At 34.8% G+C, this 13,061-nt stretch overlaps 1 protein-coding gene across 1 annotated transcript in view; it reads right to left on the bottom strand.

Moving 5' to 3' along the window:
• The window catches only part of LOC148945738 (LIM/homeobox protein Lhx1-like), a 44,041-nt gene extending 31,549 nt beyond the window's left edge, over positions 1 to 12,492 (bottom strand). The window contains exons 1-2 of the mRNA XM_089097503.1: positions 12,231 to 12,492; positions 7,043 to 7,272 (exon numbers count right to left, since the gene is read on the bottom strand). Of these exons, the coding sequence (XP_088953629.1) occupies positions 7,043 to 7,272; positions 12,231 to 12,492 (492 nt within the window). The remainder of the gene's footprint in view (positions 1 to 7,042; positions 7,273 to 12,230) is intronic.
• Between the last annotated feature and the right edge of the window lie 569 nt (positions 12,493 to 13,061).

Here is a 13,061-nt window from a genome sequence, read left to right on the forward strand (position 1 = left end):
CACACAAGGGTGGCGCTAAGAAAGGTACATAGACAACAAGGTTTATTGTCAGACCACATCGATCTCCCCCACGTTATACCTCATACACAGAAGACGGGAAAGTGAACAAGTATGCCTAAGGTCAGACTATCCATGAAAAAAATTAAATAAACAGAAGCAACAGAAAAATTGTTTTTACTGAAATATCTGCCCTAGTAATTTCTAAGTTCCTTGACAGAGCAAGCCTTATAATTACACAAAGTCCAATTCTGAAACCCTGGCATGTCTTATAGGGAATAGGTACAAGGATTTGAATCTTTTCCAAACACAAGCTATTACTTTTAGGCCTGTATCGCGTATCTGACATTTTCATACTTCTGAAATAATCGCCAAAATCTTTCGTTAAGCCGTTCTCAAAGAGAGATTTGGTCCACGGCCAGTATGAAAAAAAGAATGAAAAAAACGAAATATTTCCTCTGTATCAAAATAAGGCATCCTCAGCATTGAAAAAAATAAGAGGATTTAAACCGAAACAATTCAAAAAAGCAAAAACTATAATAACTAATAAAAAAAAAGAGGCCTAAAAATAATAATAAAACTTGTATGTAAAAACGTACTTGAAGTAAAAACAAGAAAAGTTTTTTTTTATTATCTTTTTTTATTATTAAACTTTTTAATTATGAAAATGTTTATTATCTTTTCAAATTATAATTATTATATCTTAGAGCATAAATTTTAATTATTTACGTCTCGTTAGCAAATTTTTTTCTCTCTCATTAATTATCGAATTGCAAAATTACTATTAACGGGAGTCGGACATGCGCATGAGATTTAAATAAGCACCCACAATCAAGGAAGAACAAGGAGAAAATCCCCCAAAGATAGATAACGGGACACTAAAAAAAAATCAGAACCCGTTCAACCCTAGAAAAGATCCCCTCTGTTTATGTTACTTTACCTTTTTTCTAGGCCTATTTACGCTTAGTTTCGCTTTTTAAGAGTAACTTCAGTTTGTAGTTATCTTAATTTTCTATTCTATCTAAACTAATTTTTCTCAAAGCGATGAATTTGCTCCTTGTGTTGTATTTTATGAAGGGGGTAAAAAAAATTCTGAAATCAAAATTTCAGTAGAGTCGAGACTTTCCAGATTGTAAAAGTTCAGGCATGCCATTTTTTTTCTTCAGTTAAGATGTTGCTTCATAGTTCTTCCCTTTATTTTGTTAGTTGTTTTGTTGTTGCTTTATTTTTTTCCTCTTTTGTTAGGATATTCAGCTTTTATCGTTTCTAAGAGCCGGTATCAAAGGATGTAGCATTTTGTTCTCTTGTCTAAACGTGAATGAAGCTGTCCTCTTTTTATTTAATGGCAATAAATAAAAGTAACGGAAATTTGATATTGTATTTATCTTCCACCAAAGTATTTTAGAGGAAGTTAATTAAAAGATTTTGTTCCTAATGAATTAACTTTTCGTGAAGACTTGTCTACAAAATTAAAAAGACAAACAATACTAAGTAAGACTAACAGACGAAGTTCCGTATGAACTGACGACGAGGCTAAGTAGAAGGAAATAAAAGCAAACATACCTCAACGCTATTTTCAGAGATACACCCCCCCCCCAAAAAAAACACGCAAAAAATCATCAGTCCCTAAGTTTTTATTAAAAACTTTGCATCGGTCAGACTAAGAATCTCCAAAAAGAAAACCAAAATGAGTAAAAATTTCAATTCGTTAATTAAATTAATTAATTAATTTAATTAAAAAGGACACTTTTTAGGATTTTTTTTTTAAAGTTTCCATTCCCTTCCTTACGTAAATTTTCGCCGGCTTGCCACCCCACAAAAACATTTGCAATCACACATGTCTCCATTACAGGCATGTACGCAAGAATTTGTTTCGGGGGGATCCTTCAAACCCCTTATTCTGTGAGACATATCAGAAAATTATGCGAAGATAAAAAAATCGTGAGATTTGGGGGGGGGGGGGCGGGCCCAGAAGACCCCTCCTTGCGTACGTGCCAACTCGATTACCAACTATTTTGCTTAAATGATATATTACACTTTTCTTGGCTTAAAGAATATTTCCTGACGACACTGTTCTCACACATAACATAGTTTTCATCCCCCCTCCCTCTCCTCTGCAGACTGTTTACCTTTTTGAAAGTGCTTACTGGAATTACATATTCCCGCACCGCTACGGGGATCATAGAACTTTAGATAGATATTTGTCCAATTTTAAGCTATTAGGTGTGCAGACACAGGAGCCTACTGCAGGTCTAGTCCCTTTGTAACACAAGATGCAACCTACTGACAAATTGTCCTTGTATTTTTTCTTTAATTTCTTTGCCTTTGGTATTGTTCAGAATTCTGAGCCCTACAAACTAAATCCTTGCTCTCTTTAATCCGCGCCAACAACGAAGGTTTCTTTCCAAGCAACAATATTTTTTGAAATCTACTTCTAAAAACTGTTTCTGCATTATCATCATTGCCCTCCTTCTTGAAAGATCCCTGGTGGCTGTTTTGGGCCTTTTTGCATGTATGGATGTTACAGTCTTTTTTCTGTATTATTTAATATCGATTCAGGTAATAAATCTATGCATCTAACCAAGCAGCAAAGAACTTCAACTGTTAAGAACATTTGTGTGCTAAAACCCGACACCAAGGAAGAACAAGGAGGTAGATAGATGAGGGTAAGCCCAAAAGGGGAAAAGATATCCAAATAAGATAACGGCCCCCCCCCCCAAAAAAAGAAGAAAATATAAACCAGCATAACCCTCAAATTTTATTTTTATTTTTGCAAGACTTATCGATACCCTTTTTCTAAGACCAGAACCACTTTGTATTACGTTTGTACCTGATGTATTATAGTTTTGGACTGTAATATTCCCCCTAAACAGTAAAGTCAATGAACCAATAGGGGGCAGATAGTGTGGCTAGACTTTCTTCGTTTGCCGGTCATGCAAAGAGGATTGATACAATGCCGCGGTTAGGGGTAGATTTGATGCAATTGGGGTACTTGAACACAATAATTCTCACTTTTATGGCAATGTTTAAAGATGCAGAGGTGCTTTATGAGGACAATTACAAATTGATACACACACAAAAAGTACAGAGAGTTGGATCCGCGAGTATTGGCAGCATTGAATTCAACGGAATCAAAATGTTGTAACTTAATGAACTTTAAGGGCAGGTCCTGGGAATTACAGAATTGAGGAAGCAAAGCAAAATAAAAAAAAGGGAACTGGTCATATTTTGAAGGATTATTCATAAAAAGTCTGAGGAAAGTAAACTTCCCGGAATTTTTGTAAATTTAATTATCGTTTTGTTTGATTTGTTTTAGTAGTGCTATAAGTCAGGGACGTACACAGGGGGGGCCTCTGGGCCCGGCCCCCCTGAAATCTCACGATTTTTTTAATTTTCCCATATTTTTCTGATTTTTCTCACAGAATAATGGGTTTGAAGGATTTGGCCCCCCCCCGAAACCAAATCCTGCGTACGTGCCTGCTATAAGTGGATTAATATTTCAGATATGTTGATAGTCTGTCAGTATTTGTTTAGTTTGTTTATTGTTTTATTGTTCATTTAGTGTTTGTTTATTGCGGTTATTGTTTTGTTTGTTTATTTAAATAAATATAGATGTTTTAGGTTGGCCTTACGAACCAAAATGTTCTCTGGCTTCTATATTTTGTAAATTTGCCTGCAAATAAAATGATATTCCTGAAAAAATTGCAGAATTTTCACAAGAATCATCTAAATAAGGGAAGGTGGCCTCAAGAATGGCTGATAATACAACACTATCAACACAAGATTAGGCAATTTAAAATAAAAAATTAAGAAAAATAAATAAGGCTTGCCGACAAATAAATACTCGGTACTGTTCTATTATCTGTAAAACACGCGAGAAGTGAAGTTTGGTTGATGCTAATGAAATAAAACGAAATAGGATAAAAATATAATATTTTTAGAAACAAATTTCGGCTATATATTTGCACATTAGGCGGTTGGGGGTAAAGCATAGCACATATTAAATACGTAACCTAGCGTAACCTAGGTACCTTTTTTCCCCCTAAACCCAAAAAAACTAAAGTTTAAATATAGTTCCCAAAGTGAGAAACCCCTGAATACTTAAGAACAGTACCAAATACTCTTAAAGTAACCTCAAACCCAAATTTTTTACAGAATGGTTACAAGAGCGTAGCCCAAATCTTCATTATGTTTAGAGAGGGGGTATGGATTTTAAATGGTTGATCAATATCTGTATATAAACCAATTTGGGTAGGTATTAAGGTCCAATGGACTTAAAAAAAAGGAGGGCAAATAAATATATTTTCTTTAAGTTAAGTTGGGATAAAAATGCATCTTTTATACACCACTGCACACACATCGACCCCTTTAAAACAGGCACGTACAAAATGAATTTATTTGGATTTTAGGTGACACATATTTAAAACACCGAAAAGTAATAGTGATATTAGAAAAAAAAAGATATAATAGAATAAATTATACAATCCAAAGATTTGGGGAGGGGTTACAGAAAAATCTTTTCAAGGAAGGAGCAAATAACACCAAGATTATGTTTTAGACTCTTATTTTCAACAATTTCCTAGATTATCGTTTTGTTTGAAACTTGGAGGGAAAGCAACAAAAGAATGCATATCGTATGGTCATTAAACATACTAATAGAAATAAATGTCTATTATTAAAAAACAGTTATTTAAATCGTAGGCCTATTACTTAGCAGCGAGAGACATTTTCCACCCCCGTTGCAGTTCTTCGGAATAACTTTAAAGCCAACGCCTTAACGTTTTTTGTTGGGTCAGATTAGACCTATTGAACAAGGCCATACTCAGAATTTTCTTTCGGAGGGGTTTTACTCAAAAAAACTGTTTTGGGGGGTTTTTACACAAAAAAACCTCAAAAAACGCATGCAAAATTTTTTTATGTCCATTTTTGTTATGTTTTTACGAGTCAGACAAACATTTTTTTTTTGGAGGGGGGGGTAAACCCTATAATCCCCCCTGGATAGGGCCCTGCTATTGAATACCTTTTATTGTGTTAAAACCAATTATCGATATTTCCTTTTCTAAAGTGTACACTTGCTCCAGGCAATCATAGGCTTTCAAAAATCTGGCCTATTTAAGATAATTAAAAAAAAAGGAAGTTACTATCTCACGTCTTTCTATATGCCAAACCAAATGGTATTTTTATGCGTAAATGGTATGATCTTTAAAACAAGGGGCAACTGTTACCCCCTTGCATTTCATCAACTTTAGTCACCAGGTCAACCGATTTCGTAGGGCTAAACCTCACGAGCCGAACCAACCGAGGCTAAACCAACCGAGGGTTAAACCTCACGAAACACTATTTATTAAGTTAGAACAATTATTGATGTTTTCTTTGTCAGAAACGGAGGCCTACTCTCGGAAATTCTAGGCTTTCAAATCGAAGCTAGTTAAAATCTATTATCAGTTAAGTAATTACTGTCCCACACTAACCCCTAGTCTAGCATTTTACAATTAGTCACTATTTCACCATTATTACAATGCGTTCAAAATAATTATAAGGTACGTTTGAATATTGCATGCAATGGCCCTACTATGTAGTTATACATGTCAAACCGGAGATGGGAAAATTAGCATGATATAATAGATATTTACTCGTCAGTGTGGACAGGGGCAGTAAAATAGGGACTTATTATCCCTTAGATTTCCGTTTGAGAATTACCTACAGAAACTGAAATGGGGAAGCGAAGATACATTATTCATATTAATGTTAGCGTTTGCAGCGTTCTTTCAAGGGGGGAGAAAACAATCCAAAAAATGAGGTGGCAAAGGTTTAAGATAAGATAAGGGTTTATTCCAAAAACAACACAACACAAAAAAAATAAATGACCTTCCATAAGCTAACGCTTGTTCGGAAGTATTTACCCTCTTAAAATTAACACTTATAATAACATACTAAAGAGAAAGAAGAGAAAAAAAAGAAAAAGAAGAAAGAAAGAAAAAGAAAAAAAAGAAGAAAAAATGAAAATCTTACACTCACTCGGCTCCTGGTCGCAATAACCAAAAACCAATACTTCACATACTCCAAAACTTCCCGCCACCATCCCATAAATAATAAATAAACAAAAAAAAAAAAAAAAAAATATATATATATATATATATATATATATAGGAAAAATGGGTTCCGGGCAAACCTGAGAGTGACTCAACTATACTACCCTTTAAACAAATTCATACAAATTCATACCTATGGAGACAAAGGGTTTTAAGGTCCCGACGAAATTCACATAGATTCGCTGACCTTTTTAAAGAACAAAGGCTTTCACCTTAGCAATTCGTAGCATTTTTATTCAGCATTCTCGCCCGTAGGAATTAGAATATAGCTGTACTTTTTATTATAAAGTAAATAATAATTTTGCAGCAGCTTTTTAAATATGTAAATACCACTAATAAAGCCTTTTTTGCTTTAATTCATTTCACTTATGTTCTTATAATATTATTGAATGTTTATTATTTTTCGTAACCAACGCTAAAAAGCACGAACGCTGGAAATTGCTTCAGTGGGGCACTATATGTTGGCGGTGGGGATGGGTTAAAAGTAAAAACGTGAATTATAAGAAAACTATAAGGAATCCCTGGATAAAAATCTCAATATTTCGGAGATGGGTAGGACCCAGGGTTGCCACCGTTGGTGATTATCACCAAATTTGGTGATTTTTTGTTTGTTTGATTTTTTGGTGATTTTACCTTAATTTTGGTAATTTTGTTATTAAATTTGGTGATTTTATTATGTTTACGTAACAGCTTTTTTTTAGGTAAGACCTACAAGCACCCTTCCTCCCTCTTTACTAACCTGGGTGTCAGCAAATTCTCCACTTTTCAGCAGTTTGTGTAAATGTTTACATTAAGGAAATTTAAAGAGAAATCCCACGAGTTTTAATAATCTTACCATTGTTCTAGAATAACAGAACCTAAAACTGAGAATTTTCTATTAAAGGACAGCATAATAAAACTTAAAACAGGACAATTTAATAACAGAATAATAACTTTTAAAATTTTGAATTTACCTGTATCACTCGCATTGGTAAACCGGTTTCTTTGGCTAATTGTTCACGAATATGTCTAGTAGGTTTAGGAGTTTGAGAAAAAGCGGTTTTTAATACTTCTAATTGTTTGGCTTTTATTGTTGTCCTTGGTCCCCTTCGCTTCGATCCACCACCACTATCATCACCCGAGGGGGACTTTGCTTCACCAACGGTGCCTCTTGACTCACCATCTACATCACCATCGAGGGATGCTGGAATTTAATCAACATAAGAAAGTGAATATCACCGACAAGAAATAATTGTGCATAGCTTTATATAAATAAAGTTTTCATTCTTAAACAATAGCGAACAAATAAACGTTCAAACTGGGATAAGTCCATTTATTAGACAGTGAAAACATATACAAAAGTCTGGATATTTCGACCATATATAGCCTACAGCGGTCGTCACCAGAAGATATAATGCACTTATCCCCGTTTGAACGTTTATTTGTAAATGGACTTATCCCCGTTTGAAGATTTATTTCTTTGTCATAGAAAGGCAGTATGATCCTGGAAATAAAAAACCTTATTTAAGGTATTACGTGGAAATTAACAATGACGTTATCCGATAACGTCAAAAACCTGACGTTTTCCGTACCGTCAAAGACCTGACGTTTTCCGATAACTTCAAAAACCTGACGTTTTCCGATAACGTCAAAAACCTGACGTTTTCCGATAACGTTAAAAACCTGACGTTTTCCGATAACGTCAAAAACACGATATCGAGTTACTAAAAGCATTCAAAATGCATGTCATTCTTTCGTGCTTTCTATGTCGAGTAGATGTTGCCATAAATGTCGACCAGGCATTTCTTAAGGAAGCGATTTAGTCTATTAAAAAACAAAAATACTTCACAGCTCTGCGACGACTGTTGGAGACTTATTTTTCAGCCTACTACGCCCTTGAAATCTATTGACAGACTTTGTAGCCACAAGTTCAACTCTTTTTGGTTAGTAACCTATAAAAAAGTATTTTTTATTTAGTAGCCAATAGTTGGTTTTCAGTCATTTTATACGAGCGGATTTCTGAAATGACAGATTTTGATGAATTATTTTAATTGATTTTTAAATTAATTTTAATTATTTTAGTTGATTTCAATCAATTTTTAATTAAGTTATAAAATTAGACGATGATAGTAGACCAAATGAAGTGAAGTTTTTTATCTTTTCTTTTGGAGTGTGCGCGTACATAAGTTTTTTTCTGGAAAAATGATGAAATTTTCTGAGAGGGGGGCAATTATAAATAAGACAAATTTATTTCACAATTTGAATAAGGAGTTCTCGGAAATTCAAGAATATTTAGTATTTTGAGGGAGGGGTGAGTTCCCCCTCCGGCGTTCATTCCTGTTATGAACAAATCCGTGGTGGTATTGCTACACTTCGTGAAACTCAGCTGGAATCAACTGTAGTACTGATGAATTAGGGATCAGTAACTTAAATAGAAGGGGACTTCAAGCTTGACCGCTCCAAGATCTAAAGATTTTAACGTTTTCCCTATCAGATCTAGTATTTTCTATATTATTTCTCTTTTTCGTTTTGAATGTAAAAACTTTAAACTACTAAATTCATTTTAGCGTAAAGAGCGAGGTATTGACGAGGGGGTGACCCCATCATACACGTAATAATTTCTGTTCGCTTTAAGCTTTAATTTTGCTTCTTACTTTCAGTTGAAAAAACTTTTTTAATTTAAATTCTGATAGTTCTTTAAATAATGCTATGAAATCCGGCTCCCCCTCCTTGAAAAATTCCTTTCCCCCATGAAAATTCCCCCACGGAAAAATTCTTCTTTATAACCCTCCCTCCCAACTATCAAGTTTTGGACCTTACTCCAAAATAAATTCCTTTATGTTAAGCTGAAGGGGGCATCATCGGACTCATCGCACTGAGCTACTTAGGCAACGTAATTCTTTTCCTTCCTTATTTAACCGTCATCTTAATGAAATCTTAGTTCTTTAGTTTTTTTGTACCATTCATTTCAGCTTGAAAGAAATTTCAATCAGATTTTGATGATTTAACTTATCAAATTGCTTAACTTAGGCCCCACATAAACACCAAAGTGGGCGGCAAGGACATGGACGATGATTATTAACAAAAGTAAAGTCGAATGGAACAGAACCGTAGCTGAACAGGTGCGTTAAGGCAAAACGGCGGAGAGAAAAAAGAGTTGTCACTGCAAGAAGCCTTTTCAAAAGACTTTTAGTCACAATGTCACTTTCCCCGTGTTTTGTCTTCTGTCTAATCTTAAACAATTGCGGTTACACCCAGCCTGCTCAACCGTGGTGGAACTGGTCATGAAAGAAATTTTTCAGGTTGGTAACGTCTTTCCGCACGGTATCAGTTACTTGGTGGTTTGGAAAAGCATCTGGCTAATGCCAACTGGTAAGCTGAAGATGATAGCCTTAACTGTTGCTAAGAAATGGTTAGAATCTTAAACTATTGCTACTGTTAATCATGTTGAAAATTAAATACTTATATATGGGTTGCTCAAAACCACTTTTTAAGCTACTGGATTTTATTCTATATTTTAATTTTTAGATTCATGTGTCTATATTCCTTATTATCAGTTTTACATAGCAAGTACGAAGAATACCATTTAGTCCGAATTTATTCTTGGCTACGATAACTTGTATAAACAAAATGATCTTCTTTTCTAATAAAGTCACCAGACGTTGAATTTAAGGTGGCTCTAGTAGTTCTTAAGGGAGTGCTACCATTTCGAACAACCGTCACAAGCAACAAACGTCATAACATCCAAACGTCAGAACAACCAACCGTCGCAACATCCGAAAAAAATTATAAGTTTATACAATAGTAATAAGTATATAATAGTATAGAAACAAATTTCGGCTATATATTTGCACATCAGGGGTGTGGGGGTAAAGCATAGCATATATTAAATACGTAACCTAAGTCTAACCTAGGTGCCTTCTGACGGATTTTTTTTGTCGATGTTATGACGGATTTTGTGGATGTTGAGACATTGGATGTTCTGAAGGTTGGATGTTATGACGCCTTCTCGTTCTTAAGCCCCAGCCTATATGAAAAATGTGTGTCTCTCCTGCTTTCTACGGTTATAATGAGAGAAAGGTTGAGATGGTTATGACATGTTATGCAGATGAGGGATGACAGATTGTCAAAGAGAATTTTTTTCCTCCAACCATCTAGGGCCGAATGAAAAGCAGATTGCCCTGAAGGGGTGGGAGGAGATTGTGGAAAATCGGAACTTGTTAGTAGGGTCTAAAGAAGGAGGCACTGAATAGATTGGGATACAGGAGGGGCGTGTGTAGCTGTATCACCCAATAGTTGAGATTAAGCTCTGTCCATCTGCTGCATCTGGGTTTTATTTTATGAATTTTGATAAAAATAGAACTTCGTAGTTATCTTAGGACTAGGAGAAGATATAGTTACGTGAATTAAACCAACTATAGTCGGGAGCTTTTTTGGCTGTGATAATTAAAAGTGTGACATGTGCCATTTTGGTCTGAAATGAGTTATATATGTGTCATGGGTAAACTAACCACGAGGAATCAAATCGTGCACTCAGAATTGTCGTATCTTGAACTGTTACGCAGACAAAAAGATACTTAAATCTCTAAGTGACGCATGTCTCTTTTCTTTTTATCAGGTTGCAATTCAGAATGACAATTATGAGTTGGCAGTCCCTACAACGCCCCCATCCCGTTTGTGGCTACCTGTATTATGGAAATGCTAAGATGGCTCCATCTTATAGCCCTCTCCCCTTCTGCTGTAGCCTATGTGATTACGTGCATAATGTTAATTACTTCGCAATCTTCACTGCTGTTTAGACCTTGCTGAACCTGTGACAGAAAAAAACATTGAAAAAGAGATGCTAGAAACTGCGGTTATTCAGTAGAAAACCGCGAACATAACAATTTTTTAATTGTTGTAGAAGCTGAAGATATTCATGAAGAAGTGTATTTTAGGTCACCGTTTTTAGGTTTTCAGAGAGGATAATCTCCTCTTGTAAAGCTACCCCCCCCCGTGAACAGAGCTACGTATATAATATTAATATTTTAGCATTAATTGTCCTGTACTGGTGCATTATACGGACGCTTCTATATACTGCTAAAGAAGTCAAGTTTGGTTAATGCGAATGAAATAAAATCAAATAGGATGAATATATAATAGTTTATAAACAAATTTGGGCTATATATCTGCACACTAGAAGGGGGGGGGGTAAAGCATACCATATATTAAATACGTAACCTAACCTAACCAGAGACAGATACCCGGTTATAATGGTTTATGAACAAAATTATAAGAATTACATGTTACGATTATGCGCCCAGAACGCTGTAATGTCTTTCACAATTTTAATATTCATATTAGATTACCCGTTTCACTTAATTCCACTCTAACAACTGTTTTAGTACCGGGTATCTGTCCCGGTATCTGTAGTATCTCCCGTTTGACATTCTACATACACTATAAAAAAGTGTCCGTATAATGCATTAGTACCAATTTTTCTAATGAAAACAAAAATCACTTTTTTAACTACCGAGTGTTTTTAAATCCACTCTAAAATTGGGACTGGACAAAAAAAGAGAAAAAAGCTAAGATAGAGAATATAGAAAGCTAAGATAGAGAAAGCTAAGAAAAGCAAAATTAAAACCGAAGAGAATAAGTGAAAACCGATGTTTATGTGGAAGCATGGTCACAACTGTTTTATAACGATATTTTATTTTGTATGTAAAACAATTCGAGTTGTTACAGTAAATATAACCTATTCAAAAACTTTCAAATATATTCAATTAATTGATGTAGGCTATATATTCAAATAAAAACCATGCTATGGGTTCATTTTGAAGATTTTTCCAATCTCTTGAATTTCATATAATTCTCTAATTTATTTGTTCTAGGTGGTAAAAGCCCGTTATCTTTGCATGCCCTCCAAAAAAAACTGAGCCTATCCTACATAACTCCCAGGCACAGTTTAACTCCAAACGGCGTAACAGCCATCCATATTTTCTCCGAGTTCTGCTTCACACAGATCAAAGCCACGCAAATGAACCATATATAGTTTAATTCAACATATTCCAACGTTTTGGCCCAGCGTATAACCTCCAAAATTTCAATATTTACACCTACTAGCGTATAATTTAAGCAAAATGATTGAAATAACAATTAATGTATTCGAATAAAACTCACCATCGGATTCGTTTCCATCTTTGTCTAAACCTGATTCAATGGAAACGACAGAATTTTTTAAATCTCCTAGCATTATACTCTGTGTAGCACCGGGGGACACTCCCCTCATAATTGGACCAGAAAGACCAGGTGAAATCGATCGAATATTGCTAGCTGCCTCTGCAGGTGGCTTATCCATTGACATAGGCATCGAATCCTCATCTTCATCATCAGAAGCTGATGGTAATAGGAGATCTGTAATAAAAAGTGTGTTTAAACTCATATCAGGGATACAATCAAGTGCCCCCCGGTAGAGAGAAATTAGTGAAGACCGATATGGCCTGTATGTGATTTTTTTCTTTTTTTTCGGATATTTCGTATAGAAGGAGTGAAGTGCCCTCCAATAACTTTCGACTATTAAAAAGAGCACTAGAACTCTCAATTTTCAATCGAATGATTGAAATTTCAACCGAAATTTCAAATTTCAACCGAATGATATTATACTAAATTCTGGAAAAAACTTAAGAGAAGGTTCATTCGATGGGAGATTGAAAGTTCTGAATCATAAGTCTTCGGATTAAAGTCAGGCGCAATTTTTCACAAAAACTGCATTTTTTGGAATTTACGTATTTAAAGAAGGTCAAAATGCCTGAGAATAAAGAATTTTGGATAGTGATCATGGGGCTAACCCCTCAGGCTAAAAATATTATACTAAATTTTCATCAAATAGAAAAAAGCTGTCTAAAATGTCGTTTTTCTGGGAGGGCTTCTCTCAAAAATGATGTCCGGTGTCTTGTTCCTCAAGAACCATTTTTCACTATAATCCCTTCTCAAGAGAGAAACTAAAATAAT

The sequence above is a fragment of the Artemia sp. Qi Xiang Cuo genome, chromosome 12 (genome assembly GCF_049724085.1).
Source record: "Artemia sp. Qi Xiang Cuo chromosome 12, ASM4972408v1, whole genome shotgun sequence".
Classification (NCBI taxonomy): Eukaryota; Metazoa; Arthropoda; class Branchiopoda; order Anostraca; family Artemiidae; genus Artemia; species Artemia sp. Qi Xiang Cuo.